Here is a 16345-nt window from a genome sequence, read left to right on the forward strand (position 1 = left end):
AAAAAAAAAGCTAAACAATACTAGTTAACTCGTTGAAGTGAATCTTGTTTAAACTGTTAAATGATAATAACTGATTACGCTTTTCTCAGCCAATTGCAACACTTTTCCAGGAAAATGGCTTACCATTCCATTTTCTCCCCATTTCAAAGTCTATTGTTCACAGTTTAGGAACATAGACAATTAGCTGCACTCATAACAAACTGTATTCATAAATAAGTTCTTAAAACTACACCAGGATGAAACATTCTCAGTCTCATTCAAAGAAATTTAAAAATAAATTTAAATTTGACCTTTTTATACAAACTAATTAAATAGTTTGCAGTTCACTCCACATAAACATGAAAGGCAGCAGAAAGTCCTGCTCTTTTGGATGTACTGGTTTACAGACCAATGTTACTGGTTCAGTGCAGATAATGACTAATTGTGGTTAGAAATAAATTGTAGCTCTTTGTCATCCTTACTATGAGTGGAAAGAGGTCTTGTTTGTGTTTTCTCAGTGTTTGCATATGAGCTATCCAATAAGATGGAGTCTGTTAGGAAAGTGTTGTTTCTTTCGAGCTTCTGGGAGAAAGTTTTTTTTTTTCTGTTTGGGTACATCTACAAGTACTTGTCTTGTGCACTAATTTACCTAAACGTTTGTATAATTACCAATTTCTGTGTCCTCTTGGTAAAAAAAAAACTTCTCAGGCTTTTATTAACACTGAATCTCTGAAGTTGAGTCAAGCTGAGTGCTAATGTGATAATTATTCAGTAATGAATAAACAGGTGATTTCGCAGATTGTTGTTTTTCAATCCTCACAATGTCATCAGTACTAAATCTCATCACATGGCTTATAGCTTTGTGTGATCTTGTCTTTTGTGACTATAAACCAGTGTTTACCAGTTCCAATCCTCTAGACCATCCTGCATCTTCCATGCTGCAGGTTTAAGTGTTTTCCTGCTACAACACACCTGTTTTAAATGAAAAGATTCTCCAGAAACTTGTCAACTTCTGCACCAGACTGTTAACGAAGCATTGATTTGAGTCAGGTTTGTTGCAGCAGGAAAACACTAAAACATGCAGAATGGTAGATCTCAAAGACCGGAGATGGTGACCATGTGGAAGTACCACGTTTTAAATTGTGTTTATTTAAACACTAAGAAATATAATAAAAACTTGAAAGAATTGAGATGCAAAGCAATCATCCATCCATCCATCCATCCATCCATTCCATCTCATTCCTGTACAGGGTCGCAGGGTGTTAAAGCCAAGGTTCATCCCAAAGAGGGTAATCCAATTCAGGGCCAAAAAGTGATAAAGCCACACTTGTTGGTAGAACACATGATGCAATCTAGAAATAAATCTTTTCTTTGTGTTTTCTTACAGATTTATTTTTTTTTATTTAGCATGTTTATGCTATTAACAGTGCTGGTGCATTTAATATTCTGCTGTGGATGTTGGATCATGTGCAAACTACACAACCATCCTGTCCTGTAGATTTTTCTTGTGCAAAATCAGTGATTTTGTGGGAGATTAGCCAGATGCAAAACATTTCAGGTAAAGAAAGCACATTTCTGGTCACTGACTGATCACTTTCTATATTTTTGATGTGACATAGCAGTAAAACTCTCATGTAAGATAGAATCTACTGGAGTACATAAGAGTGCATGGGCATCTCGGAGTTAAACTGTATGGCCTCTGGAGCACAGTACATATGACAAAAATCAATCATATTGAGAATTGAGTAGGAAAACAAGCAAAACATGCACATTTTTACAAGTATTTCCTGTTTGCAAAGGATTGTTTGCACCATATTTTATATACCACTGTATTCTATACAGAAATGCATCACTTCATTCATCATCAACTCAGTTTAGGGAGAAGTTAAGTGGTTACAAGCCGCTAGGACTAAAAGCTAGCTCGGGGAGAGTGGTATCTTTAGCATGCAGCAGCTGGTAGTTGCTGCTGTTGCCTGTTCTGTTTCTCCCTCTGAATCAGCGAGCTGGTGGCGGCTGCTGCTGTTGGGATAAGGACAACTAATTAGCCAGAGTGACTTTCTCTCCTCCTGAAGCGGCACAACATCAAAGTCACTCTACTGTCCCCAAGCCCAGAGAGAGAAAGGAAGAGAAGTGAAGGATGAAGGAAGGCAAGAGTGTGGGGAAAGGGTTGGAAAGGCTGGTGAACATGAAATTGGAAGTTTTGGGATGGATGCCTTGAGAAGAAGATATCTCTTGCCACTGATTTTGATGGTTTTTTTTTTTTCTTTAGCATGTTGAGGTTACTTGTAACATTTGAAATGGGACATTTTACGTGTTAAAGGGAGTGAAAGGGGAGTTCAGAGTTGCAGACATTGCAGTATAATAGTCTCCTGAAGCAAATAATTAAGGAATGTAAGCTGAAAACAACAAGGAGCCACTGAGGTTGCATGAGAAAATGAGGATAAGAATCAATATCAAGAGTTAATTAAGAAGTGCTGTTTGAATGTATGGTTTCCTGTCCACTAATTATGATTTACCAACACAACACGTATGATTAGTTTATTTCTCTTTATCTGTGGTCTAATTACATAACGTGAAGGAAAAAAAATCAGATTTAATTATAAAATATGGACCAAAAAAACCTACCATCTAAGAGAAATTGTAGTAGCTGAGTGAGAAGTGGAATACCATGGCCTGAGATGAATCACACAAGTTCTAATCATGTTATCCCGACACCTCAGTGACAGCACCGCAGCTTTCTTTCCCTGCCATCTCTTGTCTTCCCTCCAAATGATTATAGATTGACCACTCTCTCCTGTCTCTGTGTTGCTGCCAGTGGGTTGGATATATAAATGTCTCCAGCATGCACACATCCTCTTTAACTTTACATTGTGTAGGAGTTTGTGTTTGTGCGCACGTCTGCGCCTCGCAATGTGCACAGACACCCTTTGAAATAAATGGGTTTCATATGTTGTGCCCCTGTGCGTTGATCCATCAGCTTTGGTGCTGAGGCAGAAGTTAGGGCTTAACACACAGTTGGATCTTAACAGGTTGACTGCACAGAAAGACATCAAGTCTGTCTCTCAGCTGTGTGTTTTCTTCTTATTTCACTCTTTTCTGCTTATTGATGTGCAGTTTGGTTGCATTCAAATGCTTCCTTTTTTATTCTAGGAAGAAAAATTAAGTAGCAGTGGCTGTTTTTTTAATTTTTTTGCTTTGAGTTTGAATTATAGCACAAAACAAATCTAATATTACTGAGAAAAGGAAGAAGTTTTCTGCAAAACTAATTAAAAAATCTCTTTGTCTTCACATTGTCACTGATTTTTCTTCATCTTCCCTGAAAGTGTCATGAAGGAACCTAAATAATAACATTGATTTCCCTGAACCTGCAAAGTCTTACAAGGCTCTCTGTGTGTTATCAGTCAATATGAAGGCCACTCAGCATCCTACATCCTAATTTGGTTTCCAATCACCCCTCTGAAATCAATGTTTATTCCCTCCTCTTTCTTTTTTCAGCTGTCTTTACTGAGTCCTTGGTGGAAATGAAACTAGGGAATTGATTCTACCTGCAGGGCTTAAGAAGAAACTTTTAGTCCCAATTATGTCTCTGTATATGTTTCACTAACTGAAGATTTTAGGTTTTACACAGTTTTGTCTACATCCCAGGGAGGTGTAAATCCGTGCTGCTTTAAACTGCGTCATGGTGCTGCTCAATGTGATGGCAAATCTCATCAAACACAGTGTTGTTTGACTGATTTTTACCTTTCATGTGTCTTATCAAGATAAAACAGAGATGAGTGCAAAAAAAGTAATGAAATGGAGGAGAGCAGAGCAGAAGATATAGCAGGACCCCCCCTCCTCACCCCCCACCAAGCGTGACAGGAGACAGACAGACGTCTAAATCGATGGCAGTTGTTTCTCCTCCTCAAAGGCGACAGCCGCTGTGTTGTCAGATGAGAAAGCTTTATTTGTTTCATTTTATTTAATCTTTATTTTATTTCTTTTTGTGAGTGAAGGACATACTTCAGTCGATTCTGCTCACTTTAAGTAGTTATTCTGTCGGGGGGGCTACAAATGTTTTGTACATTCTGCTTTATTTGTACATTATGCTCTATTTCTGCTCTATTTATGTATATTTATATCCTTTTAATTTAAAAAAAAAATTTCTCCAAATTATCTGCCAATCCAGTGAGTCGTATTTGTTTCTTCTCTGAATATTGTGATAATCTTTTTAACATCTTGTAGGACTGATAATTAAGTAGGAACATGATGTTCCTACCTGGTGTCAATCCCAGGATGCCAAATAGGACTGTTTAGTGAACACTGTGTAAAGCTTTCAAAATTCACACAAGGTGTCTTTTGGCGACGTACCAGCTGTTGTAATACTGAGGGATGATGGGGGGGGGGTTGTTTGTATGACTATGATACTTTCATTTTGGAGACCCAGGTTTCACCCAGTGGTTTGCAAACCTAAATTCACACAGAAAAAATGAATCATCAACTTATTTTCTTTTTTTTTTTTTTTTTTACAAAGATACGATCAAGATACCTTCTGCATCCAGTGTATTTTATAATATCTTGGATAACTCAGTTCTCCAAAAACATTTCGCTCAGGCAAATTTTTTATCTGCCAGGCTTGAAATTTCAACTCATAGCTGTTGCAAATAAATGTGGAAATTGGCCCTTACTTGGCCAGTTTAATGAGTTCTTGCCTTGTTATAATGAATATTTGGGCTTGTGCAGTCAGTGTGTCGAAGATCTAAAGCAATATGCTTTTAACTTCACCTGTTTCTTCATCTTCATCCCTGTGAGGCTTGTTTGCTTATTGCTATTTTGCTAACAGTCTCACAAAGACGTTCACTTTTCTGTTTCTTTACTGTCTCGCATACTGTGATCACGTTGCATGCACACATTTAGTCAACCACTGCTGATTTACCTGCATGTTTTTTCATAAAGTATTCATATACACTATTCACATAGCAAAAGAGAGTGCTTTTCATGTATTGTTGACTTGGTGTAAGTCCTAATTAAACCTGCAGAAGTTAATATAACTACATTTCCAAAGTTTTGAGCTAATTTGAGCTGATTCAGTTGACCGGTTTTACCTATTGATCATCTGTTGTTCCGGTATTGACTCGCCTGTCTGTCTGTAGCTGGTGTGTCAGTGAATAAGTTATTTATTCATATGTTAAGTTAATTAGATGGTCACTTACTCACTGTCTTCCTCAATTACAAGGTGGTTGTCATTACTCCTTCACTGCTCAGTGTCTACATTAAAATATGTGTATTCTGATTACTTATACTAATATTGAGATGAATATTCACTTCTTAACTATATATGTATCTTTTCACCACACTATATGGCATTTTAACTCCAGTTTAATCTGTGCTGCTCTGTCAAAACAATTCTGTCAGTCTCGCATGCAAATACACACTATTGTAAGTTATTAAATTTACACTCTTGTAACTGATATAGATGACCTTCAGATCTAATCATTGTGTTCACTCCCTATGTCTGTGAAAATTAATTCATTACTCCACACCTCACATGTGCTCACAATCAAAGGTCACCTTCCCAATCCTCTCCTCTGGCAACCAGTGGCAACATGGACGACTTGATAGAGACTTCAAACACAGAAAACACGACTGCCAAAAGGATCCACTGCCTGTCACTGATAAATCACTCATAAAAAAAACAAAAAACAAAACATAAAGCATCAAAAAACACCCCATACAGCCACTCATATACTCAAACACAAACACGCTGGTTCAGCCTGACCCAACCCCAGCTATACGCCCATGTTGTAGGTTTAAAAAGGTTTATCTTTACATCGACTTCAGGGTGTGGAAGACCTGTTGTGAGACTTTATTAGGACCAAGGTCATCCAGGGACATGTCTGTTAGTGGGAAATGATGTGGCCTGCCATGGCTTTAAGTGTCATTATGATGGATCTGTCAACAGAACAGAAACATATCACAGACATGATTAGAAAGATGGAATGAGAGAAACAGGAAGTAAATGAGGTATAGGAGAAAAAAAGATGAAGGGGAGTACTGGGATTGGTCTTGGGTGAGAAGAGGTAATGAGTGCCATTTCAAAGAATGATAAATGTATAAAGGATAAGGATTAACTAGCTAGGAGACTATGTCCAGATTGATTTACATGTCTCTGGTATTGATCAACCCCCCCTCCCCATGTAGGGAATTCAGCTTCTCTGCACAAACGATGACTTATAAAGTCATTTTCAGAAAACCCTGCTGTGTATCTGTGTGTTTGTGTGTGTATGCATGCTGGTTGTGTTTTTGAGAGGAGTTACCCAAGGTGGAGGGCAAAATGATAAGCAGTGAGAGATGAATATGTTATGTCTTTTCTTATTTTACTTATTTATTTTTGCAGTTGAACAACTCTGACAAGGATAGAATCGTACAAATATGATTTTTATATTTCGTATTGTTTTGCTCTCAGTTGTGAGAGATAACACAGTTCCCCCTGCATACTCCTCATCTAAACCAAACACTGTTAAATCCATTACGCCGAGCTTGTCTTTGTAAATTCCTAAACCAATTTTGGATAAGCAGGTTCTCTCAGAAACACGTCAATGTCATATTGAAGCTGGTGGTCGTGCCCTGCACACCAAGTAGAGGTGCAGCATGAATCTTTGTGACTGATGTCTTTCTACATAGCTGTAAGGAGTAGATTAAGTGTATTTGCCCTTGAAAATGATGTCCTTCCCTCCTGGCTTTCACCAACCTGACATACAGTAGTGTGCAGCTACTAAACTTTATACCGTGCAGGCACACACACAGATATATGCATGTGCACACTTGGACTGCCCCCCCTCGTAACTGGCAGAAAATGCCAATTCTGTCCTACTGGCTCACTGACCGACATATGGATGGATGAATGGAGGTGGCTCATGGCTTGCCATGATCAGTGGCGTGTGTGTATGATGCATGCAGTTAATGTGTCCACATGTCACAAGTATGAATGGATGACAGGCTGACTGATTCTTGTCGTGGAGCCAGTAGCCAAACTGGGCTGTCTCCTCTCCGTCTGCTCACTTGCAGTTGGACCCTCATCTACTTCTCTCCAGGTGTCACCCCCATCCATGTTACTTCTCCTTCACCCATATGTTTTCTCTCTTTTTTTTTTTTTTTTTTTACAAGTCTAGTTTTCAAGTCTTATGCTGATGCAAGGTTCAATTTCTGTTCTACATTTTCTTTTTACTTTTAATTCATAGCAGATCAGATAGAAACAAAAATAAATGAAACCTCTTCAGATGCTTCAAGTAAAGATTGGAGCAAAGTAAAGCACAGGATGAAGATTGGCTCTATTAGTATGATCTGGAGGAAGATGATGATTGAATGACATTTAAATAATCGAGGAGTTAGTTAGTAGAAATTGCTTTAAATGAACTAATTCCCAAACATACAAACATGTTTGGATTTGGATGTAATTTTGTTTAACTGTTAAGATAATTTCCCATGAATATATAAAGCCGTTGGAGGCATTCATAAAAGCCCAGAGGTGCAGCTGTCTCATGATTTACATCCTTTGGTTGTTGCCTGATTGTCTTACCTGTCTGTTAGGAGCAGGACACTGCTAAAAAAAAAAAAAAAGAAAAAAAAAAAAAGAAAAAAAAAAAGAGGGCTCCTTTCACTGCTGTGTAAATTAACTGCACAAAGGCTGAAAAACCTCAGTGGTTTTGGAGTAGGTGGATCAAGTTGGAGCTGACTTTGTCCTTTACCCTTCTACATTTTTCTGTTTTCTGCCCCTCTGTCTCTTTTTTTTTTGTTTGTTTTTATGTTTATTATTTTTTATTTTCCAACCAGCAGTTCCTGCCTGCGCTGAGGCCTCCATGTTGGCATAGCCACCCGTGTTTTTTTATCTGACACACATGGCTGCCCTGTTGACTTTGATCCTCAGATCTCAGCATCAAGGGACCATTCACTTGCATGCCTGCGGGAGGTGACAGAAATGTCTGTGTTTTCCTTCTGTGTGCATGAGAGAAAAAGAGGGAAAGGCGGGAGACATGGCACAAGGTGCAATAAGTGGTGAGTGAGAGATGACAAGAGCCTCTGATCTAATATTTTCCCCTTTGAGATTTTGGGCTGGTTTCTGTGTGAGGTCGCTCTGCGACATGTATGACATCAATCTAATCGCTTTGTGTCTTTGTTGTTGCCTGGCTGTCTCTAATCCTCTGTCCTCCATCTCTGGACTGTTAACCACAGTGATGTCGGCAGTCATTAGTTTGCTCATCCATTCAGGTCCAGGGTTGTAATTTAAAGAATCAATAGCCAGCTGATGGAACTATGCTAAACTTGCTCCCATCCTCTGAATTTGAAACAGCTTCAAGTTATTGCCTCGTCTATCTATTGCCAGTCTTCATAGACCCTCTTTCTTGCCTTTAATATTATATCACATGCACCTGCAAATCACAGTCGAAATAGGAGTACCTGTAACGTTTGGCATATTTCCAGACATGAGCTTGTTTAAAGTCTGGGAACATTAAAGTACTTTTGCAGGTCTACTTTATAATACTACAGTATTATACTATTCGAACATGTCAGACAAACAAAGACAACAATCAAAAGAAAACAAGCAACCATAATATGGTGTATGATTATGTGGTATGGTGTAACATGTTGTAATATATTCATTGTGCATTTATATATCAGTAATGTGAGCTAGTGTAAGATAGCCCAAACTGCAGAACTACTTGTGTTTTCAGACCCATTTCTTGTTGTTTCTTTTCTTTGTTTACTTCCACATACTCTGCAGCTTGTGCAGAGTCAAGCTGTAATTTATGTGCCATAAATTACAGCTTGAGGAGAAATAGTGCTCTTTAATTGAAATGAGTTCTAGTATTTATCAATGATATTAATTTCTTAACTTCAGAAAACTTTTTATATATGTGCCAGCATAGCTGGAGTAAATACTACTGCAAGCCGTTTCAACTTATTGTGTTAGGATGCTCAGGATATGATGGATATGACAGATGAATAAAGAATAGAAACAGTGGGTTGAATAAATACTGCAGCCAACTCATTCACACAACAGCATATGCCTTGCCTGAGTAATTCTGAATTTACAATTCTGTTTAGTTTGGAGGAAAACAATCAGATCCAAATAGTGGCCAAACGCAAGAGGTTGTGGAAAAAACAACAAGGGTAAAAAAGAGAAGGTGCGATCCGACCACCTGTTCGTGTGTGTGTGTGTGTGTGCGTCTCTCTGTGACCGATGTCCAAGCTCCTGTTAATAAAGGCTTGATGAAGGGCAGTGGAGATGAGGCAACTGGATGGACCTGTCCACAATCACAGATGTGAAACTTAATGAGAGAGCGTGTGCCATATTCAGGAGTCAGGCCAAGACAGAATGCGACCACCTGGAAACTCTACGTTTTTTCTTTGATGCTTTGATAAGTAGTGTGAGACCAGTTTACTGCTGCTGTTCTTCTTTTCTGAAGGTGCTTCGACTGTTCAGCAACGGATTGCAAACTGAGATTTCTGCTGCAGACAAAAGCAAGTCAGATGCGCATGTGAAAACATTTATTTCAACTGCTATTCATCAGCTTCCTAAGTAAACTGTTGTGTTATTATTACTGGAAAGAACAAGGAGCAGGATCTTCTTGTGTGTGGTAATCAACGGCTAGTCTCATAATAAGCAGGCAGTTTTACTGGTAAGTCTTCCCTTTAAGCCACATTTCTCTTTTTTCAATTAACAAAGATGAATCCCTTTGAGGAAGCTTATGAAGTCAGGTGCTGGATCTGTGGCATTTCAGCAGCTCATCTCTCCCTGAGACCCGTAGCATTAGTCTCTTTGCAGGGAGTCCCACTGCTAGCCCACCACTGCAGGCTTTTTCTTAACACTACACCTCAGCCTAAGGTGAGAAAGTAGTATGGTAGAACTCATTAGTGGTAGAAGTCATTAGTGCCTGGATTAGCCCTGATAAGCCCAGTTTTTCCTTCATTGATTCTCCATGATAGTGTTAATTGTGCTTTTAACACTTTACCTTTTTAGACAAGCTGTGCTCCTTGCTTTATATCTTTATTCTTGTTTTATCTTCTAACTTCTTTCAAGACAGAATTGGCACCATGCTGCATTTTTTTATTTAGTAGGCTGAATGTATGATAGGTCAGAGGGTCTGTCTGTCACTTGCAGTATGTGGGTGTGTAACTTGAGTTGTCTGAGCACACTGTACTACACAATATAGTTATTTTATTTTATTTCGAACATGGAAAGAAAATAATGAAATGAATGAAAGAAAACAAGAAAAGAAAAAAAAAAACGTACATACCTATACATACATATGTACATATGTACGTACACATACGTATATACATACATATACATACTAATTAAGAATATAATAATGATCACAAATATTCATATTAATAACAATAATGATAATAATTCCTCATCAATTTGATAATTAAATAAATTTGTGAGATAAAAGGAGTTTGAAAAAGGAGTGGGAAGAAGTGAACACTTATTTGGTATTCCCACCCTTTTCTACTCATCTAGTTTTCCATTCTGTCGCTGCACGTCACAACATACTGATTCAGTTTACTATCTGTATTTACATTCACATATTTACACTTGCACACACATTTCCATATACCTCCATTCATATGAACACATCCACACAGATATACTACATACATACATATACTTACAGCCATATCTACAAAATATTACATATCCATCTGCTTATAATATGCCAAATAAAATTATTTGATAGTTAGCTTTTTTTTTTTTTATGAGAGACCAGATTAATCAGTGTGAAAGCAAAGAACCAAAGACATTTTGACATTTACTTCCATGCTATTTATTTTTTTCACATAAATATAGACCTTTATAACAATTTCAAGCTTCAACAACATAATTGGAGCAATCGTACATTGATGTTAAATTGCCGTAAAAATAGCTGTTCTCAAGCTGTCACACACATGCAACTGCTCTCTGCTTTTCCTAGTTATAGTAGTACTAATATATACTGAGTTCTGGGATGTATAATAACTGCTAAGTGAGTTCTACGGATCAGTTCTTCCTATTTTCCCATTTCTGGTGCTTTATTTATGTGCATTCATGAGGGGCTGGAACTTGAAGCCTTGCAGCCTGCAGATGGATCTTCAGGAGTTTTTAATCATCTGCTTTTCCAACATGTTGCCTTTGATTAGAGCCAAGGATGAGCATGTTTTTATTTGTCAGAGAATAATTAGGAATGGTGTGTTGACATAAATTGCGGTGATAATTTGAGCAGACAGACGATTACAGACAAAAGATGCTTTGAAATGAAAACAATGTAGATGATTAATTTAAAGGGAGAGACCTGATTGTACCCAGTCAATAACACAGCTTTGTGGGAGTTTAACAGAAACGTAGTTAACTAACAAATCATAGTTTTGACTTTATTCAACAGGAATGTTCATGAAGCCCAGACACACCGAGCCTGACATTAAAGCAATGTGAAGGCTGTCACGGGCACGCTGAAAGTGACTGTGATGAGGCTGCGTTCAGACAGAGAAGCTTTTAACTCACATGGCTCTTTCATCTACATCCTTGTCAGTAAAAGTTTGACACCCAGGGTGGAAGTGGAGATGGACGAGAAATGTGGTTGGAGAAGGGTGAGCAGATAACTGCGAGGAGAGCAGGAGCCCATGGTGTGGAGAATCAGCAGTGGCTTCTGTCAGAAGAGTTTCTCTGCTGATATTCCGTGTCTGCTGTTCATGCTGACAACAATCTCTGGAGATGCGGACACAAGTCCAAACTGATCAGCTTGATTATGGTGAAATTTAGTTCCCACTGGTTTCAAAGTGTACAAAAAGTGTTTTCCCTCAACTTGGGATCATATCTAAATCCAACCACATGGTTGTTCGGAGGCCTGTAGAGCTGATCTTTAGTAACATGACTAAACTTATAAAATCATAACGGTTGGTGGTATGAAGCTAGCCGGAAAGCATCACAGCTTCTGCAAACAAAGCGGAAAGTATGGCTGAAAATAAAAAAGAAAAGGACTGCTGCCTGTGAGAATATAAAAATCTGATCAGTGTGACTGAAATATCACGAAAACACAGTTTATTTTTGTGTTACATGCAGCAGTTGTATTATGACATGTCATATTTTATAAAAATTAACATGAAACCAATCTGTTTTTTTTAAGTTAATTTTCTCTCATTAAGTCTCTAAAATGATTATTTTTTCTAATTTTTAATTGGTCTTTAATATGTTATTAGGCCGATGTGGATATAAATACTTCACTGATTTTATATGGCGCTGCTTTTCACAGCTGTGTGTTCTACTATATAGGAAATTTCTGTGATTTTTAATGAATAATGTTAAAATATGTTAGTAAAAAACTGGATCTGTCAACAAATATGCATTTTAGAGTCAGTTTCTTTTTTAGATAGTTAAAGCCTTCACTCTCTAATCCAGACCTACACTCCCACTCGACTGCTACGTTCCACCAGTGAAAGACGCTTGGTGTTACCACCACAACGTGGGACTAAATCACTAGCCAGACTCTTTTCCTCTGTTGTACCACAATGGTGGAACAACATGCCCAACTCTGTCTGTTCTGCAGAGTTCCTGTCTACTTTTAAGAGCAAGCTAAAGACTCAGCTCTTCAAGGAGCACTGCAACACTTAGTATAGCTGTATTTGTTGGAAAGTTGGAGTACTTAGCCCAGTTCTTTACAACAAACATTATGTTATTAATTTTTTGTATCATAACATAGGTGATATTATGGGGTGGGAAGGGAGTAAACAACAACAACAACAAAAAGAAAGAACAAACAAAAAAAGCCTGTAGCACTTCATGTAAGGACCTGTGTGACCTGACAGTCCACAAAAACCTTCCTACAATGTCTTCTACTGTTTGATTTCGTGCTTGTGTTGTTCTCACTCATGTAAGTTACTTTGGATAAAAATGTCTGCTAAATGACTGTAGAATAGAATAGAATAGAATAGAATAGCATTCCTTCCTGTTTGACATGTATCTGTCAGTAAGACACTTTCTAGTGAAAGTCAAACATCACTGCTGGATTTTGACTCCAGCATGTAGGGATCCCCTTCAAAAAAAAAAAAAAAAAATTGTTAGAGGACTGATCAGAGAGGTGGAAGATCCTTTTACCATATAGTTAACATATAGTTTCTGTTGAACACGTGTAACCATAGTGATACAGCCTGGTAGATGGACTAGCGTTGTGATTCTGAGAATCCCGAGCTGAACCTAAAGTTACCTCGAAAAGCCTCTAATCCTGCTTCCTAGTGCTGGAGACTGTAGTGTTTTAGTGTAAAATCAATATTTTACACATACAGATGAAAAGGCACATCTGGAGCTGTTGATGTGCCCGAATGGTCCAGTTTAACCCACTGTTTGACTCTAGCTGGTTATTCATCTTCATGTTGGTTATAAAATCAAGTTAACATCAAGAAAATGGTTTGATTAAAAGACTCAGTCTTCAAATTTCTTTTTTTTTTTTTTTTTTTTTTAAGGAAACTGTATTCTTTAACCCCAACAGCAATGCTTACTGTGTGGTCTGAACTCACAGAATCTCTGTCCTTTTACATAAAGTGCTGCACATTTTGCACACTTCACAGATTTACCTTTTGCTCTTCAGCTGCGCTGCTTCTGTTGTGCTGTAGCTCCTAAAAGGACCCTCACTGGTAGCCTCAGAAAAAGACGTATTAGTCTATTCCCATTGACAGAATTTTCTTTTTGCCTGCATGGTACTTCAGTTTAGCAACATTTAAGTGAAGGTTACAGTTTTTTCTTTTTTTAAAGGTAACTTAGGATCACTATTAACAAGGATGTTGAAATAAAATGATCTGATGGTGCTTTAATCAAATTGTTTTCTTCTCCCTTTTCTTCCTCCATCTGTCTCTGTGTATGAATCTCTTCTACAGGTGGAGCGGGAAATAGCTATCCTGAAGCTCATAGAACACCCACATGTTTTAAAGCTTCACGACGTCTACGAAAATAAAAAATACTTGTAAGTATCAGTAGTCCCTCGTGGTCTGCTATGAATTACTGCATAAATTAAATATTTGCACTCACTCCAGTTGTGAATACTTTGTCATATTCACAACTGTACTGAAAATCTATGAATCTATTAATACGCTGCACCCACAAATCTCTGTATTGTAACTTGGTTTTCACTGATATCATTATAAAAATGATTTTTTTTGTAAATGCCAGAGTGGATTTGAAAATGTTATAATCTCTGTGTATTATGATTCCAGGGTAACAATGATTGCCTTAGAGGGTTGGATGCTTCATTAATATAGAGAACTTAATTTGGTCATGGATGCCAGGGGACACCTAATAACCAGAGGAAGTCTCTGTAATGTAAACACTACGGCGCGCTTATCAGCGGCAGTACTGCTGCATTAAGAAACATTAGCCATGGAGCGTCTACTGCAGCAGCTGTGTGCACAAACAGATGCAGACACACATGATTCTATAAGCTAACTTCAGCAGTGGTGAGTGACAGTCCCATTAGTTGTTTAGTAGACCTCTTGGTTTACAGAAGACTATTTGTCGACTAAATTCGGTTACTTTTCATCTTGAGCTTGCAAACCAAATGGGATTGGGCATGCTGCACTGTATACAACTATCCTTTAAGATGATAGGAAAAGTAGAATATTCTGATTCATCTCCTAATTGGATTATTAAAATCCCATTTTGTACTCATTGCTTCTTCAGTTTTGACAGCTGGTCATCAGAAGACAAATTGCTGTACGTTTGCGTGACAAGAGACTGGAATCCACTCGTAGCGCTGATGTGATTTTGCTCTTAATGTGGTTCAGATTCTTTACTCCGATATCTCCAATCTAAAGCCAGTAATTGATAGACATACAGCATGTTTGGAGCTAGCAGTCCCAGAGCTTTAAAGATTTATTATTTAGCTGGCACAGATCCAACCCCAAGCTGTTTAAACTGGCGTGGTCTGTGTGTACACAAAGTCAGGGAGAAGCGGAGTGAATTTGATACCTAGCTCATCAAAAATTTATTGATGAATATTTCATTTTTACAAATAAATTAACAGTCATATCGCCGTGTTGATATAAATTATGCCTCAGAGTATTAAAAATTGCCATAAAGAACAAAAGTGCTGTGTAGTCTGAAGATTGTTAGTTACCGGTATGTGTGTACTTGTTTTTTATTTTGTTGTTTTTATTTGTTTCAGACATTTCTACTATATTAATTGAGCATTTATATAATTATTTGCGCAAACTGGTTTAAGTAGGAAAGTAGTGAAACTTTTTTTTTTCTTTTTTTTTAAGATATGAAGAAATAAAAGCAAGCAATGCAAGATGTACTGCAACAGAGAGAATTTGGTCTAAAACATTCCAAACTTTTCATGCTTAGTGTTTGTTATTCCAGCTCTACACTGCTGCTACATCTCACAGCTTCTCCTTCAAAATGAGCCACTTCTGAAGCACAGTGATGGATTAAATTCCCCCATTATATTTCAACACCAAACTATTTATCATACTGAGGCTCCATGCTGAAGTTTGTCAAACACATTTTAGAGATGTTTTATTTTTATTACAACTGAAATTGAGGAAACGCATAAAAAAATCCAACTGGATGGAGCGCACATGCTGTTTGAGCAACTGAGAGTGCCAACGCTGTCACACATGATTTCATTTAATCATTTTTTGGGAGAATGTAACAGCTCGGCATTTGTGGATGTAAACTTCAACTTGACAGAAGACTGAACTAAACTGAAAAAGTCTCCTGAAGAGGAAAAATTATAATTGTTTCTTTAAAAAAAAAGGAAATGAGATCCACCAAATTTTTATTTATAAGGAAAAACTATAAATTAACAGCTAAAATACAGCTGCATCCATTAAAATCCCATTAATACACAAAAGCTTCTGCCTGGAGCTCAAGTTTGTCTGTAAGTTGTGCATGTTTACTGACTTATATCTGGAGTAGTTATACGCACCAAAGCTCCTGACATTTTACTGTAGCCAGCTTTCTGGAGCTTTAGCGAGCCTGCACTCTTTGGCCAACACAGTTTGCAGCACCATATGTTACTTAATAAAGCTAAAGAGATGGATGTATGCCCATGTTTTCACATGGAGCAAAGAGGAAAAAGTATTTTACAGCCTCTCTGGATTTCAATTTGTTCTAGTTAAGATGGAAGGAGTTTTTGTACTGGATATATGAGCAGTCCACAGGCAGGGATACAGCTCTAGGCTTGAGATTTATCTTCTTCCTGTCCCCCTTGGAGCCTCAGAGCGTCGTCATACTGCACGGCCAGGATAACAGACTGTCCCTCTAAAAGTCCACCCACAAAAACTCAAAGGCTACCAGGCAGGCAAACGCGTGTGATGGGATGACAAGAATCATACTGTGTATGTGCTTCCAATGGGA

The 16345-nt window shown here is 37.8% G+C and overlaps 1 protein-coding gene across 1 annotated transcript in view; it reads left to right on the plus strand.

Moving 5' to 3' along the window:
• Positions 1–16345, plus strand: part of LOC306766691 (serine/threonine-protein kinase BRSK2-like) — a gene marked incomplete at both ends in the record, with an annotated part of 172027 nt that overhangs the window by 100581 nt on the left and 55101 nt on the right. Inside the window, one exon of the mRNA XM_079254508.1 lies at positions 13867–13952. Within this exon, the coding sequence (XP_079110634.1) occupies positions 13867–13952 (86 nt within the window). The remainder of the gene's footprint in view (positions 1–13866; positions 13953–16345) is intronic.

This window comes from Telmatherina bonti (genome assembly GCF_933228915.1).
Source record: "Telmatherina bonti genome assembly, chromosome: 2".
In the NCBI taxonomy this organism is placed as follows: domain Eukaryota; kingdom Metazoa; phylum Chordata; class Actinopteri; order Atheriniformes; family Telmatherinidae; genus Telmatherina; species Telmatherina bonti.